We start from the raw sequence: 23,657 nt of genomic DNA, 5'->3' as shown, positions 1-23,657 counted from the left end.
AATCCTCACTCTGGTCGAAACACAAAAAAAATGTACAAAAACTTCTGCAAAGATGATTTCACTCACCATTGGTACATGGAATGTGTGACATGGGAGACTGGCAAAGGACCACCCAGAACGGTTTACTGCACCAAAGAAGATGTGCTCTTTGATTCTGATCAAAGCAGAATTAAAGTAGCTCAAAAGAAATGAGGGATGCACAAAATGAGAGAATCCACCCTAAATGTTCACATGGGCTACTTGTGCCCAGTCTGTGGTAGAACATTCCAAGCTCATACTGGTCTGCTCAGCCACAGTTGTATGCACTGTAACTTGACTCTAACATAGTTATGTCATTTTCGTCCTCTTCGAGATCAAAGGACAATAGCCAATGGACCAATCTATAGGTCTGTGGGTTACAGTGGTTCTATAGGACTTTGCCCTCTTCCCCCTGTTCTGCTCTTGTCTCTTTTCTGCACTTACCTTGCTGTAGGCTCTTTCCAATATGAAAAGACACCACTGGCATTATGTACAGAGTCTGCATTCCAACTACTTTGTAGGTGGTGATGGTGGTAAGTGAATACATATTCCTACCACAATTGAAATGTTCTCAGTATCAAAAAGTGGTACTCAGAATGGATTTTCCTCTAATTACATTTTTATAGTGGAAGGAAAACAGAATTTGGAGTCACAGGGTACAAGTTTCAATCCTGCCCTGCCAAAAAATGCCTGCATCCATTTCAACTACTGTATTACCTCTAGACCTAGGTTTCCTTACCTGTGAATTGAAGAAATGGGATTAAATGACCTCATAAGTTTCTTTTCATCCTTTTGATTCTGTATACTTATCTCCAACTAGAATTTTCATTTTCTCCATTCTTCCAGACTTGCATCTTCAGCTTCCCAGGGAACACCTCAAAATGAATGTCCTGTGAACATTTTACACTCAACTCCAAACCCTGAACATCTCTTTCCCCTCAATCCTTCCTTTTTGCTAAATTCTCTAATACTTTTGAGGGTACCACCATTGTACAATTGACAACCAAGTGTCACCTCCTACTCCTTGTTCTCTTATACCCCCTCCAATCTGCTGCCACACCTTGTAGGTTCCATCTTTGTAACCATTCTCTCTTCTGACATTGTCACCAACCTCATCTTATACCTCCCATCAGGACTATTGCCATAGCCTCCTGGTGACTTTGCCTGTCTGCTGGTCAATCACATGACTCCCCTATTCAATCAACTCCAATGGTTCTCTCCATTGGATCACTTCCAGGATCAAATACAAAATCCTGTTTTGCATTCAAAGACCTTCATAACCTACCCCTCCTTCCAGTCTTCTTAAATCTTAACCGCCCTCCCCCCCCCCCCCCACTCCACCTTGGGGAGACTGGCGTCCTTTCTGTTCCTTGCATCTCTCAGGCTTAGCCATTTTAGCTGGCTGCCTCCCATGCTTCTCCTCATCCCTGCCCCTTGGCTTTCTTTGAGCTCCAGGTAAAATCTCACCTTTTGCAAGAAGCCTTTCCTGTTCACCCTTAAAGATAACACTTCCCTCTGTTGATCTTCTCCCATTCATCTTATCTACAGCTTGTTTATAAACAGTTGTTTGCATGTAGTCTCTCCCATTAGACTGGGAGCTCCTTGAGGACAAGGACTCCTTTACTTTTCTTCGCATTTTTAGTACTTGGCACAGGGTCCGGTACATAAGTACTTATCTGACATGGAACATGCTTGGATTTGCCCTTTCAGGTGCATTCTCTTCTTGGTTCCAGCCCACCACAGGGATATTGGGGGCCCACCACTGGTCTGTGGACTGCGAGATGGAATGTCTTGTGCAAGGAACAGAAAGGAGACCAGTGTCCCTAAGTAAAGGAGCAGTGATATGCACCAAGGCCCAATGGGCACCCTGAGAAAGGTGAGTCTAATTATGTTCCCTCTGAGTTCCCTATGCAACACTTCTCCCCAGTCACTACTGCCCCACACAGGCTGCCTTCCTCTACTTGAATGTCTGATCAGCTTGTAGTTTTATCTCCAGTTCTCAGAGCAATTTCTTGGTACATATTAAGCACATAATAAACTTTTCCACTCAGGTTCTTTAACTCTAAAGCAGAATTGGGAGGGTAAGCAGTGGAGGGAAGCTTATGTGGGAGACAATCTATATAAAAAATACAGAGTGGATGGCAGTAGCCTCTGGGGCAACAGGAATCTCCTCCTGCTGAAAATATCACTTGAACATGTTCTTGAAGGAAGCCAAGCATTCTTAGAACCAGAGGAACGAACACTGTAGGCATGGGGGGCAGTTGTTTTAGAGACAGAGAGATGGAGACTGCCTGGAGCATCACATGTGAGTAACAGCACAGCGGCCAGTATGACTAGAGCACATGGAGGGTAGTAACATGAAGAATCTTGGAAATATAGGAAGAGATCAGGTTGGGAAACAGAGAAATTCATCTTTGATTCTAGACATGGGGAGTTACTGGAATTTACTGAGTAGAGGGATGACATGGCCAGATCCGCACTTTGGGGAAATCATTTTGTATCTATTACAAAGGAAGCATTTTACTGCAGGGCGTGGAGACTGCAAGGCAATGATATTGAAGCAAAAAAAAAAAATAGCATTAGTAAAACATTTTTTAAAATATATAGAAGAGAACAGAAGCTCAGAGGGCAAAACACACAGGATAACTTTGGAATACGAATTTATTAAATATTTTTTAAAAGTTGCACACAATAGAGCCATAGTTTCATATAAAATCCTTTTTATTGTCCTTGTATATGTAAATGTTTGTCAAGTTTGAATAAGCTTTTTTTTAAAAAAAAATTCATTTTGGCAGTTGTATGGAGGGTAGATTGGGGTAAAGAGAAATTTGAAATGGGCAGACCAATAAGAAGGTGGTAGTGATGAGGCTCTAAACTAAGGTGGCAGCTGTGTGAATGAAGAGAAGGGACTGTATGTTTGGGAAGAGTTACAAGATTGGCGACTAGATGAATATGTAGGGTGAGTGAATGTGAAGTCATGATACGGAGATTACAAAGGTGGATGACTGGGAGGATGGTGGTACCCTCAACAGGAATGGTGAAGTTTGGAAAAGGGGAGGGTTTGGGGAGAATATGAGTTCTATTTTGGACTTACTAAGTGTGAGATATCTTGTGAGGGATCCAGTTCAAAATGTCCATTAGGCAGTTGATAGTATGGAAATGGAGCTCAGGATAGAGGCTAAGGTTGGGTACGTAGATCTGAGAATCACCTGCATAGATAATCAAGTCCATAAGAGACGGCAAGATCACTTATTGAGAGAGTATAAGGAAAAGAGAGAACAAATTCTTAGGGAACACCCTAAGTGTTAAGTAGGCATAAAAACGTGAAGATTTAGTAAAGAAGACTGAGGTGTGGTCAGACAGGGAGGACAACAATGAGAGAGAACCTCAAAAACCTGGAGAGTATCCCAGAGGAGAAGGTAGTCAATTGTGAAATGTTGCAGAAGGGTTGAAGATTGAGAAAAGACCATTAGATTTGGTAATTAAGCTCATTAGTGACTTTAGAGAACATTTTCAGTTTAACGATGAGGTATCAACCCAGATAGCAAAGAGTTTAGAAGAAAGTGGGGGGGGGGGGAGCAAGGGGAAGAATGGAAACACTGAGTATAAGCCACTTTTTTCAAGAACTTTACCTGAGAAGGGATAAACATGAAGTTATAGTTGGCAGCCATGATAGGATCTAGAGGTTTTTCAAGGATGAGAGAGACTGGGGCATATTTATAGCCACCAGGAAAGGAACCAATAGATAGGGAGAGAATCAATATTAGAAAGGTGAAAAGTAAAATCAAAAAGTAATGAGATTTGGGGTACACGTAGAAGAGTCGGTCTTAGCAAAAAGGGATATCTCTTCCTTGGAGTCAGAAATGAAGGAAATGGGAGGATGACAGAGCAAGAAGTGAGATCTAAGTTAGAGGACAGCTCAATCAGATTAAAACACAACTGGAAAATATTTAACAAAACAAATAAAACAACAATATAACATTAATTTGTGTTTTTCTAAATAAACATGTGGCCACAGGTATTCATTGCTATTTGAGTGTGACATCACTACTTTGGGTGAATGACTTCATTTTTTTCAGTGAGTGGGGTAGTGTAGGACACTTGAAGGGAGATGCATAGACCCATGCTCTAAGACAATCACTGTTAGCTATGTGGAGGATGGTCTGGGCTCTTAATGGGTGAGTACTCAGCCTTGCCTCACCAGGACCCAAATCCACTAGGCCTCTTCTGGGGCAACCTGCATGCCACTGCATATGCCCTTCTCACATCTCAAGCTCTAGTTGCAAACAGTAATCAAGACAAAGCTATCATCTGTAGAAAAAATGTCTGTTATTAGTCCAATGACTCTAAATCATCATTCCCTTTGACTGTCCTATCCAGAACACTCCTCCCTCAAGCCATTTCCCAATGCAGGTATTGTTTCACTTGTATTTATATCCCCAGCTCTTAGCATAGTATGTGGCACAAGATAAGTGCTTAATACATTCTTCATTCACTTCGGGCCAGGAGACTGGATAGGTGCTTATCATAATTGGCCAGGTGATAAGAACCTGAATTAAGGTGATCCTGTGTGAGTGGAATATTACAGCGCTAGAAACAGTAAGATTTGGCAATTGATTTGAAATGTGCACATGATAAATGTTTATTGAGTGAAAGAACTTAATTGTAGGCAGCTAGGAAAGATAAGACTGGGATGGATAGCCTGAAAACTAACAAAAGAGTATATGATTATTTGGATGAGGTGCTGGAGTTGGAGGGAAGGAGTGGGATCAAAGGCCTTAACAAGGTGCAAGGATACCTCTTTTCCTCTTGACTAGAAGGAAGAGTGGTTGATCATTACAATAGTTTCTGAGTAGTGGAGATAGGTGCCTGAGCAAGCACCAGATTGTCACAATTTCCTCAGCAAATCAAGAGTCTTATGCCATCTACAGTGTGTGTGCAGAATATGGTAAAGAGGTTGCTGGAGATTTCAGGAGGGAAAAGGAAAAACTACTGTAAGGAAGTACTCAGGAATTTACACACCTCACTTATGCACCTTTAGTCTGGATTCTCTAATTTTCAGTTAAGAATGCAAAGTGTGACTGAGTCAAGAATGTAAATGGAAGGGATGAGACACCAAAACATTAAAAGGAAATGTAATAAAACTATAAAGATCCAGCAAGACCAAAATGAAGATATGAGAGGACACTGCCTTCCCCTCCAACCTGCCCATTCATGGAGGTAGTAGGCCCACAGGGACAGGTGTTACACACTGCACAGATTTGGGGGTTTTTTCTGTTTGAACAGTTGTGCTTTTTTTTCCTCTCTAAGCAATACTATTCTATGAGAGGGCTTTCTAGGAGGAGGAGGGGGAAGAATATTTGGGATAACTATGATGTAAGAAAGAGAAATATCCATAAAAACTTATTTTTTTAAAAAATGATAGCTGACTGAAATCTTCATGTTTATAACATTCATAAGATTTCTCTCCGGTATAAAGTGCGTGTCATGTTGAAGGCTTCCTATTTTCATCATGAAAAGGTTTCTGTCCAGTATGAATGCTATGATATTTAAGTTTTCTTCTCTGCCTGAAGGCCTTTCCACATTTATAACGAAAAATAATATCACTTCTTTTGAGATTACAAGGGAGGAAAGAATGCTTGACAATTCCAAAGAGTTCTAGGGCATGGAGTTGAAGTGAGAGCCTGTCAGATGGTGACTCTTTTGTAATAAATTAAGTCTAAGTCACCTGCAGTACATATGGGGATTGTGGAAAGTAGGCACAGAAGGGAGACAAAAGTTTTAGAAGAGCTGTTCTGAAAAGTATACTAGAACTTCTGGGATGTATAGAATATCACTTCAGTTTTAATTCTCTTATTTTCAGTTAAGGACTGTCTGGGTGAAATTCCTCATGTTCATAACATCCATATGACATTTCAATATAAATTATCTGATTTATAGATTTGTGCTCTAACTAAAGGTTCTGCCACATTCCTCTGCATCACAAGACTTCTGTCTTCAACAGTAGCTGATGTTAAGTAAAGTGTTTGCTTTGAAAAAAAGTCTCCCTTCAATCATGACATTCATAGACTTTCTCTCCAGTATGAATTCTCTGATGTTGAGTAAGCTGTGTCTTCAGACGGAATGACAACAGACATTCACTGCATTCATAAGGTTTTTCACCAGTATGAATTCTCTTATGTCGAGTAAGGTGTGTGCTAAGGCGAAAAGCATTCCCACATTCATTACACTCATAAGGTTTCTCTCCAGTATGAATTCTTTGGTGCCGTTTAAGTTCTGGTCGATGGTTAAAGGCCTTCCCACATTCATTACATTCATAAGGTTTCTCACCGGTATGAATTCTCTGATGTTGGGTAAGTTGTGCTCTCAAGCGAAATGCCTTCCCACATTCCTTACATTCATAAGGTTTCTCACCGGTATGAATTGTCTGATGTTCAGTAAGTCCTGTCCGCTGGCGAAAGGTTTTCCCACATTCATTACATTCATACCGTTTCTCACCAGTATGAATTGTCTGGTGTTGAGTAAGTCCTTGGCTCAGGCGGAAAGCTTTCCCACAAACCTTACATTTATAAGGTTTCTCTCCAGTGTGAATTCTCTGATGCTGAGTAAGTTGTGAGCTCAAGGGAAAGGCCTTTCCACATTCATCACATTTATAACATTTTTCTCCAGTATGAATTCTCTGATGCTGAGTAAGATATGAGCTCAGGGGAAAGGCTTTCCCACATTCATTGCATTCATAAGGTTTTTCTCCACTATGAATTTTCTGATGTAGCGTAAGTCCTCTGCTCCATCGGAAGTCCTTCCCACATTCATCACATTTGTAAATCTTCTCTCCAGTATGAATTCTATGATGTCGGGTAAGTTCTGCCCTCTGACTGAAGGCTTTCCCACATTCTTTACATTCGTAAGGTTTCTCTCCAGTATGAATTGTTTGATGTTGAGTAAGACCTGTGCTCAGGCGAAAGGCTTTCCCACATTCATTACATTCATAAGGCTTCTCACCAGTGTGAATTGTCTGATGTTCAGTAAGCTGTGTTCTTAGGCGGAAGGCCTTTCCACATTCATTACATTCGTAAGGTTTCTCTCCAGTATGAATTCTATGATGTCGAATAAGGTCTGCCCTTTGACTGAAGGCCTTTCCACATACATTGCACTCATATGGTTTCTCTCCAGTATGAATTGTCTGATGCTGTGTAAGTCCTGTGCTCAGGCGAAAGGACTTCCCACATTCACTACATTCATAGGGCTTCTCTCCAGTATGAATTGTCTGATGTTCAGTAAGCTGTGTTCTCAGGCGGAAGGCCTTCCCACATTCATTACATCTGTAAGGTTTCTCTCCAGTATGGATCGTTTTATGTTGAGTAAGTCCCGTGCTCAGGCGGAAGGCCTTTCCACAGATCTTACATTTATAAGGTTTCTCTCCAGTATGAATTCTCTGATGTTGAGTAAGATATGTACTCACAGGAAAGGCCTTCCCACATTCATTACATTTAAAAGATTTCTCTCCAGTATGAATTGTCTGATGATGAATAAGTCCCGTGCTTAAACGAAAGGCTTTTCCACATTCATTACATTCGTAAGGCTTCTTCCCAGTATGGATTGTCTGATGTTGGGTAAGTTGTGCTCTCTGCTGAAAGGTCTTCCTGCATTCTTTACATTCGTAAGGTTTCTCTCCAGTATGAATTCTCTGATGTTTAATAAGCCGTGATCTCCACTGGAAGGCCTTCCCACACTCACTACATTCATAAAACTTTTCTCCTGTACAAATTCTATTTGGTTGATTAAATAGTAAACTCTGATGGAAGTTCTTCACACTTTCTTTACCTTGATAATGTTTTTCTCCAGTATATAATCTATGATTTTCAGTGAGCTCTGATGTATGCTTGAAAGATTTCCCACATTCATCATACTTAGAAAACATATTTTTTGCACAGATTCTGCTATATTTTCTTAGGTCTGTATGTAGTCTAAAGTACTTTTTAAGTGTATCATATTTACAGAGACTCTTTCCTACATATATTCTCTGTTGTGAAAAAAGGATTAAACCCCGATTGATGTTTCTGCCAAATTTATTATATTCTTGGACTCTTAATTTATTGTGAGATTTCTTTGGGGTGATTTTTACTTGTGGAGAATGTCTCTTATTGCTCTGCTGCCTCTGTAACTTGGCCTCACATTCCCAGGCTTTTTCCATTTTGGAGATACAGGTAGCATTCCCTGTGATTCTGTCTTGGAATGATTCTTCAGTTGAAACACTCAGCATTAAAGCTGACTCCTGGGGTTCAGGCCTAGCTCCCCAATCTGAAAGACAGAAGAAAATGTAACTTTATTATTCCTTTTCATATACACGGAACTTTGTTGTATTCTGTATCAAGAAAAAAACAACTAAGCATATTTTCTCACAGAGGGAGGGTGAAGTGTGATGGACAGTGCTTGGCTTTAAGTCAGATTAGGTCCAAATACCTCCTCTGTCCCTAGTTTTGTTACCAAATAACTTAACTTCTCTATACCCCCAGTAACTTTGAAACAAGAAATGGACTGTCATCTCCACTGATGGAGAGAGTTATCACTCTGATGCAAGCTTGTTAGATTGCTGCATTTTCCTTAAAGCCATATTCCAGGTGTCCCAGCAGTTCACACCAAACAGGATCCCATCCCTAGCAATTTATGCTGGGATTGTTCAAAAATACCACTTGCTTGCAGGTCTTGGGTATCTAGTCCTAAATTTGAATTTGAACTATTTGTGAAAAGGACTATGTATGAAAAGTTTTCATAGTTACTACTGTATAATATATGCTATCTGGTCACGCTAGCCCTCTTTAACTTCTACCATTTTAAATTATTTCCCTTACTATAGCTAGCTAGCACTTACAAAGAACTTTACAAACATCTCTTATCCTCTTGACAACAGTGGGAGATAGGCACTATTATTATCATCCCCATTTTACATATTAGAAAACTGAGGCAGAGAGAAGTTAAATGACTTGGCCAAGATCGTACAATTAAATATAAAAAAGATAAACAAGGGAAGGAAGAAAACAGGCCTGAGACCCGAGGAGGCAGGAGGGAGGGGGAATGGAGAAAGCCTGTGACTGCCCTGCTGTGGAAAGGACTGGGATCTACATAATTGGGGGTCTTTGTGACCCATAAGACAGACCCGAGGAGGCAGGAGGGAGGGGGAATGGAGAAAGCCTGTGACTGCCCTGCTGTGGAAAGGACTGGGATCTACATAACTGAGGGTCTTTGTGACCCATAAGACTGACCCGAGGAGGCAGGAGGGAGGGGGAATGGAGAAAGCCTGTGACTACCCTGTTGTGGAAAGGACTGGGATCTACATAACTGAGGGTCTTTGTGACCCATAAGACAGACCCGAGGAGGCAGGAGGGAGGGGGAATGGAGAAAGCCTGTGACTGCCCTGCTGTGGAAAGGACTGGGATCTACATAATTGGGGGTCTTTGTGACCCATAAGACAGACCCGAGGAGGCAGGAGGGAGGGGGAATGGAGAAAGCCTGTGACTGCCCTGCTGTGGAAAGGACTGGGATCTACATAACTGGGGGTCTTTGTGACCCATAAGACAGACCCGAGGAGGCAGGAGGGAGGGAAATGGAGAAAGCCTGTGACTGCCCTGCTGTGGAAAGGACTGGGATCTACATAATTGGGGGTCTTTGTGACCCATAAGACAGACCCGAGGAGGCAGGAGGGAGGGAAATGGAGAAAGCCTGTGACTGCCCTGCTGTGGAAAGGACTGGGATCTACATAACTGGGGGTCTTTGTGACCCATAAGACAGACCCGAGGAGGCAGGAGGGAGGGAAATGGAGAAAGCCTGTGACTGCCCTGCTGTGGAAAGGACTGGGATCTACATAACTGGGGGTCTTTGTGACCCATAAGACAGACCCGAGGAGGCAGGAGGGAGGGAAATGGAGAAAGCCTGTGACTGCCCTGCTGTGGAAAGGACTGGGATCTACATAACTGGGGGTCTTTGTGACCCATAAGACAGACCCGAGGAGGCAGGAGGGAGGGGGAATGGAGAAAGCCTGTGACTGCCCTGCTGTGGAAAGGACTGGGATCTACATAATTGGGGGTCTTTGTGACCCATAAGACAGACCCGAGGAGGCAGGAGGGAGGGAAATGGAGAAAGCCTGTGACTGCCCTGCTGTGGAAAGGACTGGGATCTACATAACTGAGGGTCTTTGTGACCCATAAGACAGACCCGAGGAGGCAGGAGGGAGGGAAATGGAGAAAGCCTGTGACTGCCCTGCTGTGGAAAGGACTGGGATCTACATAACTGAGGGTCTTTGTGACCCATAAGACAGACCTGAGGAGTCAAGGAAACAGGAAGTGCCTGAGGCCAGATTTGAACTGAGGTCTTACCGACTCCCAGCCAACTCTTTATCCTGCATGTCACTTGGCTGCCTCTAATAATATTGACCTCCTACTCCTCCATATGAATTTTGTTGCTATTTTCTTTAATTCATGTTTTGAGGTTATATCACTGCAATTATTTCCCATGACTTACCCTCCCAAATTCCGTTGAAACAGAGTAAAACAGTTAAAACCAACCAACAAACGTCCACAGATGTAACAGCCTTCGCCTGTGGTTCGTTAGTTCTGTACAACGAGGAGGAAAGTACATTTCATCACACGACTGGTCCTTACACTTGACTGAGTTAAGAGGGCTGCTAGCGCTGGTTTCATTTATATTATTAAAATAATTGTGAATACTGTTCTCCTAATCCAATAGTCTTCATTCTTCACCAATTAACAGAAGACTCGCCATGTTCCTCTGAATTCCTTCTATTTGTTGTTACTAATGGTACAATAATGTTATTATTAATAGCTAGCAAATATAGATTGCTTTAAGGTTTGCAAAGGAATAACTATTATCCGTATGAAGAAGATGCTATTATTAGCTTCATTTTGTTGTTTTTCAGTCGCTTTTCAGTGGTGTCCAACTCTTCCTGATTCCATTTGCGGTATTCCTGGCAAAATGACTGGAGTGGTTCACCATTTCCTTCTCCAGGTTATTTTACAGATGATGAAACCAAGGCAAACAGGGTGAATGATTTGCCCAAGGTCACACAGCTAATAAGTGTCTGAAGTCAGATTTGAACTCCAAAGGTTTCCTGACTCCAATCCCAGCACTCTATCCACTACGCCAACTATCTGCCCTGCAGCCTCATTTTACAAATTGGGAAACTGAGGCCAAGAGAGGGATTAAGTGATTTTCCCAGAGTCACAAAGCTAGGAAGTATCTGGAGGCAGCATTGGAACTCAGGTCTTCCTTATTCCAAGCCAAAGGACTAGCTATCCTATTACATCAATATACTAAAATATAGTTAACCATTTTGCAGTAAATGGGCACCAATTTTGTTTCCAGGGAAAGGAAGAACTACAGTCTAGACAGAATACGGAATATGTTGGAACTATTACCTTCCTTGCTCTGGAAACAAAGCTTCCTATGAAAGTAATTTTGTTTTGGCTGTCACTGTCCCCCCCAGTCCATTAAAATACCCGGATTTTTTTATTGCCACATGGCCCTGCTCCACCTGCACTGAATTCGTAAAGTTTAATTTTTGAGTCAAAGTGCAGAATTTGCTATTTAACCAACTACTAAATTCCTCATTTGTTTGAGAGATGACTATCGTTCATCACTGTCACTGAGACGTGGCTTTCACTTGTCTCCCCATGGGGATTTTCTTTTTCTGAAGCAACGAGCACTGTCCTCAAGGAGAACACCGGTCAGAGAACAGTTGCTAGGGAGGCTAACGGAGCCAGTGTCTGAACCTGTGACCTCATCCCTCTGGGGGGCTGTCAGCATTTCATCACCGGAACTCCACTCATTCTTAGAGGTTGTGCTACACTTTTTTATCCCTCCTGAATGACTTACTATCATTTTTGTTTGCTATACATGTATCTTTAAGATCCCTGATCCAGCCATATGGTCTCTTTAGATAGCTCCTCCTTTTCCTCCAAGTTGGAAAGATTTCTGGTTTCTGCCAACATTTTATTTTTGTCTCTTGAACTGAATTCTCCTGCAAAATATTAGGTGATGGGATCTTGCCTATCTCTCTCTGACCCTTTGAAACCCTCTCTACTAAAACTAATCATGCAGCCCAGACACCAAAACACAGACTATCATAGCTGTAAATTAACCCAAAAGTCATCAGTCACATCTGTATTATAATAATGAAAGCTGGCGTTTCTATAACATGACATATCGTTATATAATATCATTATTCCCAATTTGATGAGGAGATGGAGGCAGGAGGCATTTAAGTGACCTGCTCAGGGGCACTCAGCTAGAAAGTATCTGAGGTTAGATTTGAACTCAGGTTTTCCTGACTCCACTACTCTGGGCACTGTGGTGCCCCACAGCTGCCTACAGCTTGTATCTAGTTTTTTACATATGTCCTTTGGGAATAGGGTATCTCCTTGCATGAAGTACCTGATCATTAATATCTACTTGTTGGGAGACTGACAACACTTGCTAATAATACTGGCCATGCAATTTTTAATGGTTTAGATATTTTAGAAGTTTGGACAAGTACTCCTGCCCATAGAACCCTTAACAAGGAAATCAGTCCCTTGTGCAGTGATTCCCTCCTTTCTCCCAATGGACTATGTATCTTTAGAGTACCTGTATGACTGAATTTGAGACTGAGGGAGGGCAAGAGTCAAATCTTAGCATTTGATCTGAACTGTTTCACCCTAGTTGTCTAGCAATGCCTGGTGGGTCCTTCAATTTACTGGAACCCATACTGGCCAGAAGAATTCCAGCCATGTAGAAAGTAAATATGTTAGCCAAGATCATCCCTCACAGACAGTAGATTAGAAGCATTCAGGGCAGGCTTGAGATTCCAAGCTGAAGTTTGCTCCAATATCCCATGAGCCATCTCAGAATTGGCTGCCCTGTATCCAAAAACATTACTCTTACCAATTAGCGATTTCTGACAAATGAGGCCAAGTGAAAATCAAAGGACTGAAGATAAAATACAGGACAATTATACTGGAATTCAACTGCAATACCACCTTATTCTGAACTCACTGAATGATGAAACGACCAAAGTTAAGTTCTAAGTTCTACCTGGGCAAGTTCTAAGCAATGTCTTGGGAGCTCCCACTAGAGTCTGACCGTCAGACAGATATAACCAGCTACAAGACTAAGGCTAGGCCCAAGTCACATAATGAATGGTTCCTGCTACTGAAAAAGCTAAGTCTGAGAAAAGGGACATGACTTGACTCAGCAAATCCCACCTCCCACAAGCCTGATGCACCTGAATTCCCAGAGGATATGCCTCTGTGGGAAAAGGAAGTCTTGGGAGAGGGCAGCATCTCTGCCAATTCAGTATGAACTAGGGTGCCCCATCCAGCTCCATTTTCTAGCAAGTATCTTCGCTGCAGTATGATGTCTCCTTGAATAATGCTTCCGTTCTCAGTGAGTTCAGTAGCTGGCTCACAGGCTTTCTCTCCTCCTCACCTCCTGCCCTCATACTCCAGCAGTTTAATATGCTTACCTGCTCATTTCTCAGCACACACAAAGGTAGCGGTACCCTTGGTCTTGCTATCACACACAAGTATTACTGGCCTTACTGCTGCTCCTGGAGCATCACCCATCATCTCCCAACTCCAAGCATTTCCACTGCCTCTCCCCCAGACCTGGAATTCTCTCCCCTCCAGCCCATCACTTCCTGGCTTCCTTCAAGTCTCAGCCAAAGCACCACCTTCTATAAGAAGCCTCTCTCCCTCCTTTCCTCTGAGACTGTCCCCAATTTAGCCCTGCTGCATCTCGTCTGGCCATCGTTATTTGCATGTTCTCTGTCATTAGACTGAACCCCTTGAAAGAAAGGACCATTTCTACTTTGCCCTTCTTCAGACCGCCAATGTTGAGCACAATGATTGCTTCATAAACATGCGCTGATTGACATATCACTCCTCTTCTTTCTCTCTGTTCCCACAGAAATGACCCACGTGCTGCTCCCCATCCACAGACCGTCTCCCCTGCCCGCGTCCTCTGCACACCTGATCCCTGGGGTCTGGAGGACACTCTCTCCTCCCTCCACCTCTCAGAATCTTTAACTTCCTTCCAGGCATGGCTCAAGTACTCGTCTTCCTTTCTCTCCCCAACATCACAGGGGCACTTTATAAGGTACCTGCCCTTCTGGGATTATGTAAATGGGACAATAACAGCTAATGACATCATAATATGATATGACAGTAATAGTTAACATTTATATAACATTTACTATGTGCCAGGCACTGTGATAAGCACTGTACAATTATCTCATTTGATCCTCACCAGCAGTCTTGGGAGGAAGGTACCATTTTACAGAAAAAGAAATCAAGATGGACAGATGAACTGACCTGCCCAACGTCACACAGCTAGAAGTGTGTGAGGATGGACTTGAACTCAGGTCTTCCTGACATCAGATCCAGTGCTCTATCCACTGTGCTACCAACGGGGGCCTCACTGACTGTAAAGCATTAGCTGGTGGCCCTTGCACATCTATGTCCTTTGAGGAACAGCCAGTCTTCATCTCTTCTGACTGCTCAAGTAACAGCAACAAATGCTGGGCAGGAGCTTAGGAAGCCTGAGACTGATGCCAGCCCCTCACCACTTCTGTGACATACAGTTCTACCAGCTCAGTCAGTTCTCCTCCTTCTTGAAGCTGGCAGCTTGGGGATCCAGGTGCCAGCCTCTCGCTGTGGGTACCCCCTCCTTCCTCTCTTCTTACTGCCCCTTGTCCAGCTCTGTGGCTGGACCTTCACCCCTACCTTGCTCCCTAAGTGGGAATGCTGCACCCTAGCTCAGGAGCCTTTTTCTTTGGAAGACTTGGTTTAAGTCTGGCCCCTTACTAACATCTCTTCCCACCACACTCTAACCTCAAATTAATCAATCAATAATCAATAGGCATTTATTAAGTGCTTTCTATGTGTACAGCACCACAGAGTATACCAAGGACGCAACGAAAGGAGACAGACCAGTGCCAGCCCTCCAGAAGCCCACCATCTACCTGAAGGATAGATTGTGCAGACACGGACAATGTACAGGAAGATGGCAGGATGTAAATACTCTTATCTACTTTTCTGTGGATGTGCTGTTTATCCCCAACTGAATACCAGCTCTCAGAGGGAAAGGCCTGGTTTATTTCTGTTTGCACCCAGCACTAGCACAGTATCTGGCATACTGCAGTTGTTTAATAAATCCTTATTGAATAAATGAAAGATGAGGAGTAAAGCAGGGCTGTTATGGTCTATGCTACCGAGGGTTCTGGACTATTGATTACAAAGGCAAGGAAAGGCTACAGAGGCGCCACGCTGCACAGAGCACCCAGCCTGCAGTCAGGAAGACTCATCTTCCTGAGTTCAAATATGACCTCGGACATTAGCAGTGTGATCCCGGGCAAGTCACTTTTCTCTGTTTGCCTCAGTTTCCACATCTGTAAAATGAGCTGGAGAAGGAAATGGCAAACCATCCAGTGTCTGTGCCAAGAAAACCCCAAATGGGGTCACAGAGAGTCAGGCATAATTGAAAAACAACATCTAGGGCAAGTAAAAAGAAGGGGAAAAGGAGGAGGCTAAAAGATTTCCACTAGAAAATGGGAGTGTAATTAGGAAACTTAACTTCAAACAAAAATGATCTGCGATAATAAATGTGTTCCCCAAGACAGACAAGAAATCACGCCACCCCAGATCCCTAGCATTCCTGTACCCAAAGGTGTGAGGGCCAGCCAGAAGTTTAGTTCCCACAGAGTTACTCGTTGATGAAGTCACTGAGAATAAGTCAGAGAATAAGAAAGTTAGCAGACTGCTGGTGGACTCAACCAATCAGAGACAGACAGGGGCCTTCAGAAAATTACAAAGTTCTTGATAAAGGAACCAAATCTAAAGCTAGCTTAAATGAGTCAGGGAAAATGACCCAGAATAACTGGGAGAAAGCTTTTCCTCACTGTGCTTGCTTAAGGAACCTCATACATATAAGCAGACACACATCACATACAATTATCCCTCCATTTTCTGATCATGGATCCTATGTTAAAGCATGTTTGAGTAGGGGATCAATCCCACCAGGGGTGGTTACATAATGGGCATGTAGAGAAGATGGTTACCTAATGGAGAACAGACCAATCTGCCTCCTGATGGGAGGATCTGTCCTGAATTAACAATATAAAACTAATCTCACTTCTGTATTCGACACTCCCTCCTCCTGAAAAGGGGGTTAGAGTCCTCTTTGGCCAAGGCATTCAGTTCCTCTAAACTCTGCTCTAATAAATTTTCCTTGATACCGTTCAGTGTCAAGGCATTTTTTGCTTTAATGGAAACTTATTTTCAGGCAAGACACGGGTTAACGTAACACCAACTAAAATACCAACCAGTATGTTTCTTTACAGAATTAAAGTGACAGAATTTCTCGTTTTATCATTTTTTCTTGGTTTTTGTTATTGCTATGTGGAAATGTTGACTATTTTCTGTATGTATTTTATATCCCAATACTTTACTGAAGCAATCATTTTTCCCTTTTGTCCTTTACTGATTCTCTGGGTTTTCATCAGTATACAATTGTATCTACGTATAGGATAATTATCTGCTCTCTTTCCATATTCAAGTCTTAAATTTTTCTTTCTTCTATTTTTTTCTATTCCTAGAAATTTCTAGAACTATATAAGAGTGGGGTGGAGGCATCCTTATTTTATACCTGTATTTATTGGGAAACCTTCTACTACTTTGTCATAGCCAACAATACAGCTTCTGGGTTTTTGTTGTTCAGTCATTTCAGACATGTCTGACTCTTTGTGACCCCATTTGGGGTTTTCTTGGAAAAGATACTGGAGTGGTTTTTGGCACTTTCTTCTTCAAGGTCATTCCACATTTATGCATTGTAGACTTTTTAACATAAATGATTAATGTGATTTGCCAAAAGCAATTTCTGTATCTAATCCTGTAAGTTTTGTATATCTGATTAATTTTGCCAATTTTTAAAATTGCAACTTGCAACTCTGGTACAACTCCAACTTGGTCACAGTTGGTCTAGAGTTCTTTTCCTCTGAGACTATCTAGAATCACATAAGAGTGGAGAGAGGTCAGGACATACTTGTTTAAGTGATGGTGAGGATCTGAGAGACTTTCAGTTTTTCTCTCCAGGTCAGACCACCAGCAATTTATGAGGGCATCCCCCGAGTCATTGGACAGTGGTCACCTGATCTATTGCTTTCCCATGACTCAGGTTACTCACTTTGACTGCAATTTCTTGAAACTGCTCTCTTTGGTATCCAAGGTGCTTCTCCTTGTTCCAGCTGGTAGACCACATCTGGTTTGGAAACTTCAAGTCCTACTTATTGAAAATGAGAAAGTGCTGAGAACAGATAGCAACCACAGAATTCAATCCTGTCCCCTGTCTCTAAGAAAGTCCTCAGAAAGTTGCTAAGAAACAGGGAAGAATGGATGACGGTATATCAGGGTTCAAAACAGAAACAAAGACTGGGAGAGGTAAAGCTCAAAAGCAAGCAATACAACCAAACTGCCAGGTTTCATGTAGAGAGCAAAGACATTTCACCTGGGAACTGGGAGCACATGAATTCTCTTTTCTTGGCCACAAAAGTATTAGCAACCTGAGCCTGCCTGCTCAACCATCCCCACAACACTGGGATGCACTCCATCAGGGAGAACCCAAAGAAAAACCCTCCAACAGTCAGGCACTGAGTCCCAGGGGCAGCAGCAGTCCTCACCCAGGCAGACAAGGTTCCGGTAATTCTCCAGCATCACCTCCCGGTACAGCTCCTTCTGGGCAGGGTCCAGGTGCCCCCACTCCTCTGGGGTAAAGTCCACAGCCACATCCTGGAACGTCACCAATTCCTGAAAGACCAAAGACATTTATGATTATCCATGGGCTATCACTCCTGTGGATCTGCTGAGAGGCAAAGTTGGTGGGACTCATCAAAAGTATTTCTTGTGAGTGTTCAGGCTTCAGTGTGCTCCATGTCAATTGTCTGAGGACCTCCTGTAGCCCCAGTCTGTGCCAGATCCTGAATCTTACAACAAAGTGGCAGTCCTGGGGCATACAAAGCATTTTCCTTAAAACAACCTTGTGAGCCAGGGAGGGAAAGTTTTGTTATTGTCATTTCCGGTGACAAAAGTGACAAGAAGAAAGGCTGACCAAGAAACCTGGGAGACACGCACACACACACAGCTAGTAAGAATCAAAGACACTACCAGAACCCAGGTCTCATTCAACAACAGCAGGCTGTATCTTCGTTCTGAGTTCAAGGTCCCTCTTACAGGTGACTTTGCCAAAGAAGCAACTGTGTCCACTCTCCATCCCCAAAATGACATGCTAGAGATCAAGATGCTGACAGTGACATCATCTATCATGACGCAGGTAGGTAGTGCAGTGGGCAGAGTCTAGCCTGGAGCCTGGAAGACCTGATTTCAAATCCCACTTCAGATACTTACCAGCTGTATGACCCTGGACAAGTCACAGAACCTCTGAGGTCTGAGGCCTCAGTTTCCTAAGCAAACTATAAAATGAGGTGAACAGCAGCACGACCTTGAAGTGGTGTTGCGAGGATCAAATAAGAGAACATTTGTAAAGCGTTTAGCACAGTGGCTGGCACATATGAGGAGCTATGTGAAGGCTTTTATTCTTCCCTTTTCTCCCCCCTCTCAAAAAAGTAATTTCCAAGTGGAGACAACACAGCTGTTGTGGTCCATTTAAAATCTAACATTTCTTCAGAGTATCAGACAGCAGGCTTTTCTAAGTCCACTATTTCAAACTAAATGAAGCACAGTCACCACCTTCAAGGTTCTTCTTCCTTTACACCCAAATTTTAACTCTAGCCACAGATATTCTACTCAGGTATGAGAGATCAGAAGCATGTCTAGCAGGCGACTCAGACACACATGACAACTCTGGAACATGCTAATGACAACCAGGCCATTGGCAAGGAGGCTTGTGGGTCACGGACAGTTCTCTCCTTTTGATCTTTATACATACAATTGCATTTGCTAGTATTTCTCAAGTTTGGAATAAAAAAAACAATTTTTTTTTCAAGAAAAGATAAGAGAATGTGGACTGATACATAAACAGGCTAACTAAGAGCTGGCTGCACAGCCAGACCCCAAGACTAGTCAAGAACATTTCAATAGGTCTTCATTCAATAGAAGGTGGCCCTCAGGGACCTGGGCTGTCTCACAGTACTGTCACTATACTAGTGAAAGGCAGAGATGGCGTGCTAGTAGAGTTAACCTCATAGCTGTCCAAGTCCCGATTTCAGAAGATCTTTGCAGGGAAGAAGCCTGGGCTGAATCAAATAGTATGAAACTGGGAAGACACGGCAAGGCAGTTGGTCCTCTGATGGTGGACAGCAGGTCTAGGATTTTCAAGGGCAGGGAGTTAACAAGATAGGCAAGCCAGGAATGCCACTTTCACTTAGGCAAACTGAGGAAGGTAGAGCCTTCCAGACTGTGGGGGGTCATGGTCCTCCTATGGTCAATTCTAGAAGCCACATTCAGGGAGCACAGACACAAAGTAGAAACTTTCCAAAGGAGAGCAGTGAGTGGAAATAACCAGAGGAAACCTCAGGCTGGAAAAGACAAGACTCAGTAGAGGCAAGAGAGCTGTCTTCAAGGGTCATGTAAGAGGGTGGGCCTGTTATGCTGAGACAGTGAGCAGAGCTAGGAGTAACGGAAGAGTGTAGCATTTCAGCTTGTTGTCAGGAACAATCTGCAACTGGAATGGCTTTCTTGGAAGACAGAGGGTCCTCCCATACCCTGGGTGTCTTCAAGTAAAGGATAACTCATGTTAATAGGCACACTGTGGAGGGGATACTGTCAGGTCCAGGAGGGACAAGGAAGCATTGAGACACCCTCCAGCTCTGCCAGACTCCTGGTGACTCCTGGTGGGAAAGACACTGAACCAAGAGCTCTGAATCCAAGATGGGAGCTCTTGCCATACCTGGTGGCTATGGTTTCCATCTAGGTCTTCTCTTGACTTCTTCACCTAGTTTTACAACTTAGTCTCTTAGGAAAAGTCCCTGCTCACTCCTTAGTTAGCCTTTGAACTGCCTCCCAAGAAGAAAAGAGTGATATACAGGGGGGGGGGGGAAGAAACTAGTAAAGTTTTATACCATCTTCCTTCACTGAATACAATTAATCCTAAACGCCAGTACAGACTCATGTAGAACATGAAACAAAACAGCAAGGGGCAAGATCAACAGAGAATGAATAGCCATTCCTAGCCTCCTTTTCTGTCTCTGAACTTGCCATCACCCCAGCTTCCTCTGAAGTCTAGACCTTACTCTTTGGAACCTTCCAAAAGAGAAAGAAGAGATCCTAAGAGAAGCCTCCCTGTACATCTTTAAGACAGTCAGTCAGTAAACATTTATTAAACATCTACTCTGAAAGCACAGATTATAGAAGAATATTATGCAAGTGATCAGTCACTTACCTGGTCAGACCTTCGAGCCCAGAATTGTCCCACTCCCTTTCCAAGGAGCTCAATCACACAATGAAGTTTCATTTGTCCCCAAATAGTCATATCAACACCATTTGTAGATGGGAAACAGAAAAAAAGAACCCAAATATTTGATACCTGCCATCCCATTAAAAAAAAAAGGCTAAGCAACAATCCCATTATTGAATGGAACATGACAGTACCTGTAATTTTTTTTTTGCAGTTACTGCTTACTAACAGCAAGGGGAAGGGAATGTTTTGTTTTTAACATTAGTCATTTAGAGTCACTGATTCCCATTGTACTTGACTTGAATTGGGTGGTATATAGTGGATCGTGCTGAGACTGGAATCAGGAAGGCCTGTGTCTGCTGACCACAGATCAAATGAGACCATCTGGAGAAAGTCCCTGGTGAACCTTAAGGAGCTATCATGATCATGTCATGACCACGTATATCATTCTGTTGCTCTTTCTTTCACAATTTTTTTTTAATGGGATGGCAATACATGGGGTGCTTTTTATTGGTAAGTAAATAGAGTATAAAAGCAAAATGTAGGCATATTACAAACCTCAATGACAGAAATTTGAGGAAAATATTCCTTGGGAAAGGCAGAATTACAGATGATCAGGGAGAGACGGGATGGCACAGGAGAAGGAGAGGTGTTCCATCCCCACTCCAATGAATCACAGGAAGCCTAGAAAACTTTTCTGTATCAATTAAAAGTATATGAACAAGCCTTGAATTTGAGAAGATTAAAATGTTTTGATGATTTAGAGAGATGACATCCCACAGAAAACATCAAGTGACTGGCCATCTGAAGGAGGAAGCAGATTGTCTCAGAGCCCAAAGAAGACCCACACCAAAGGAGAACTTCATGAGAAGCTTACGTTTGAGGCTGTTTGTCCTAGGACCTGGTGTGTACAAAGGAAAAGCCTAACCTCCACTTTGGGGATACGATTCCATAACTACTGTCATTGCTTTTGGTGGCAGTTAGGCACAACTGTGTACAGAGCACTGAGCCTGGAGTCAGGAAGACCTGAGTTCAAATCTGGTTTCAGACACTCATCAGCTGGGTGACCCTGGGCAAACCATTTCAGTATTTTTGCCAAGAAAATTCCCAATGGGGTCACGAAGACTCAGACACGACTGAAGAGCAGCGACTTTTCGATCCAGGAACAAATATTGACGACGTGCCAGGCAATGTGCCGAGGGCTGGGACAAACGCACAAAGAATGAAGTAATGTGTATTTAAAAGGAGCTTATATTTTCAGGAAATATCCTTTCATAAAAGCTAGGCAGGGCCGTGGGGAGAGTGCTGGGCCCGTAGTCAGCAAGCGTCATCTTCCTAAGTTACAAAGTATCTGTCCTCAGATACTTTTTAGCTATGTAGCTCTGGACAACTCCCTTACCGCTGTTTACCTCAGTTTCCTCATCCGTAAAATGAGCTGGAGAAGGAAGTGGCAAACCACTCCAGTATCAGGGTCAGCTGGCTGACGGATAAGGGGGAGCGCACAGGTCGGGGCTCCGGACAGACCCCTAAGAGGGGCCCACCTTGCTGGTACCAGCCCACAGTGTGGGCTACAACCACATTTTATAAAGCACGCTCCTGGACGACGTGAAATGAAGATTGCATTCCTCCAAAATACAGAAACGTAGGCTTTTCCAGTAAAGCATCCACTCCTTGAGGGCACGAGGGCACATTCTATTTTCCCTCTGTGCCCCCCCCCCCGCGCCTGGCACAGGGAAGGCACCTAATGTACCTAATGGGCGCTTCACTGAACTAAAACGAGCCTGTGTTTCCTGGGCTCCCGGCTCCCGTCAGACGCGCACCCCGATGCCCGGGGGCTGCCCCAACCTAACCCAACCCGAGGGGCCAACGTGCCTACTACGTGCTAGCCCAGGGGGTCTGCTCACCTGGCGGGCGGAGGCCATGCCCCCTGCTCCTCTTCCTCCTGGGGGGCTCCTGAGGGGCCAGGGTCATCCGAATGGGCGTCGGGTGATGAGCCTCCCGTACCCACGAAGAAAGGGGGGCCCGAGGAGCCTCCGAGCCTGGACCAGAGCAGGAGTCCCGGGAACTGAAAACGCCAGGAGCTGCCGGGCGAGGGGGCGGGAATAGAGCTCCCCGGGATGGGCAGGGCGTAGCCGATGATTGGCCGGGAGGGCCGGCCCCGCCTCGCAGAGCCGACCAATAGACTGGCTGTGGGCGGGGCGGCCGGCTGCGCACGCGCCGGGCGCGGCTCTTTCCTCTTTCTGTCCTTTCTCCCGAAGCTCCGAAACTAGGGTCCGAGCGCTCCGCCGCCTCCAACTCCCGGCGTCTTGCCGGCCAGGCCTCCGGCTGCCCCTCTCCGTGGAGCAGGCAGGAGGACTCGCGGCCCGGCGGCGACGAAGAAGGACGGAGCGCAGCGCGGCGAGGGAGGCGCGCCCCAGGCGGCGGAGGCCCCCAGGGCGGACGTGACGTACGCGCTGCGGTACCGCGCTGGCGGGCCGGCGAGGCTGGCGGAAGTGGCCCCACGCGTCCGCTTCCCGCCTCTCCCAGTCCGGCCAGTCCAGTCAAAGCGCCGGGTCCTGCTGTAGGGTCGGAATCCAGCCCTGCCCCTCGGGGTAAGCGCACAGGGTAAGCACGGCCTTCTGGGAAACGTAGTCCCGCGGCCAGGGCCGGCCAGTGCGCATGCTCAGCCCGCTAGCCGTCCCGTCCTAGGTCCACGACCCCTTCCCCGGCCGGGGGGTCCCAGGTGCCAACGCCTCCAGCGGGGTCTTGAGCCAGGGTGGGGGCGGGGCTCGGCACCCTTTTCTCCCTAATGGCTTAGTCTGAGGTTCCCAGATCGCAGGAGGACAGAATGGGGAGGGGATGAGGGCGGGTGCCCCAAAGTGAAGCTTTGAACCCCCGTTCCCCGGCTATCCTGCAGACGCTCCCGAAGCGCCTGCTCCGTGCTAGGCACCGGGAGACAGACGTGCGAACCAAGCCATACAAAGGAAGCCCCGAGGGGAGGCGCTGGGATGGACAGGGATGGGAGGTAGGCTTCTGGGGGAGCCGGGGAGGGCCGTAGGTAGAGCCCAGGACAGCCAGAGAGACTGCCCGGATCCTCGGGATGGGGGGTCCAGGCTCCTTGTACTGAAGAGGGCACGGTGGGGGGGAAGGTGCAAGAAGACTGGAAAGGGGGGAGGGGCCGAAGAGCATTCTGTATGTGTTCT

The 23,657-nt window shown here is 44.6% G+C and overlaps 2 protein-coding genes across 2 annotated transcripts in view; both read right to left on the bottom strand.

Moving 5' to 3' along the window:
• Window positions 1-2,661: 2,661 nt before the first annotated feature.
• LOC140502803 (uncharacterized) overlaps window positions 2,662-23,657 on the bottom strand; it is a 47,272-nt gene continuing 26,276 nt past the window's right edge. The window contains 1 exon segment of the mRNA XM_072606815.1: window positions 2,662-7,781. Coding sequence (XP_072462916.1) covers window positions 6,032-7,781 — 1,750 coding nt within the window. The 3' untranslated portion in view covers window positions 2,662-6,031.
• LOC140498685 (uncharacterized) lies at window positions 8,070-23,643 on the bottom strand. The gene is made up of 5 exons (XM_072599561.1): window positions 23,374-23,643; window positions 22,380-23,145; window positions 17,744-17,870; window positions 17,251-17,346; window positions 8,070-8,319 (listed from the first exon to the last, which is right to left on the bottom strand). Exons 1-4 carry the CDS (start codon window positions 23,641-23,643, stop codon window positions 17,340-17,342), a joined length of 1,170 nt encoding a protein of 389 aa, XP_072455662.1. The 3' UTR covers window positions 8,070-8,319; window positions 17,251-17,339.

This window comes from Notamacropus eugenii, chromosome 4 (genome assembly GCF_028372415.1).
Source record: "Notamacropus eugenii isolate mMacEug1 chromosome 4, mMacEug1.pri_v2, whole genome shotgun sequence".
In the NCBI taxonomy this organism is placed as follows: domain Eukaryota; kingdom Metazoa; phylum Chordata; class Mammalia; order Diprotodontia; family Macropodidae; genus Notamacropus; species Notamacropus eugenii.
The sequence above is the reverse complement of the archived record's forward strand: the minus strand, read 5'-3'. Positions and strand labels throughout refer to the sequence as shown.

Coding starts and splice junctions, on each gene's coding strand:
- LOC140498685 (XM_072599561.1), bottom strand. CDS start 23,643: ATGCTCTTCGGCCCCTCCCCCCTTTCCAGTCTTCTTGCACCTTCCCCC. Junction 23,146..23,373: donor GGAGCAGGCGCTTCGGGAGC/GTCTGCAGGATA, acceptor CGGGACGGCTAG/CGGGCTGAGCATGCGCACTG. Junction 17,871..22,379: donor GCATGGCCTCCGCCCGCCAG/GTGAGCAGACCC, acceptor TTGGTCTTTCAG/GAATTGGTGACGTTCCAGGA.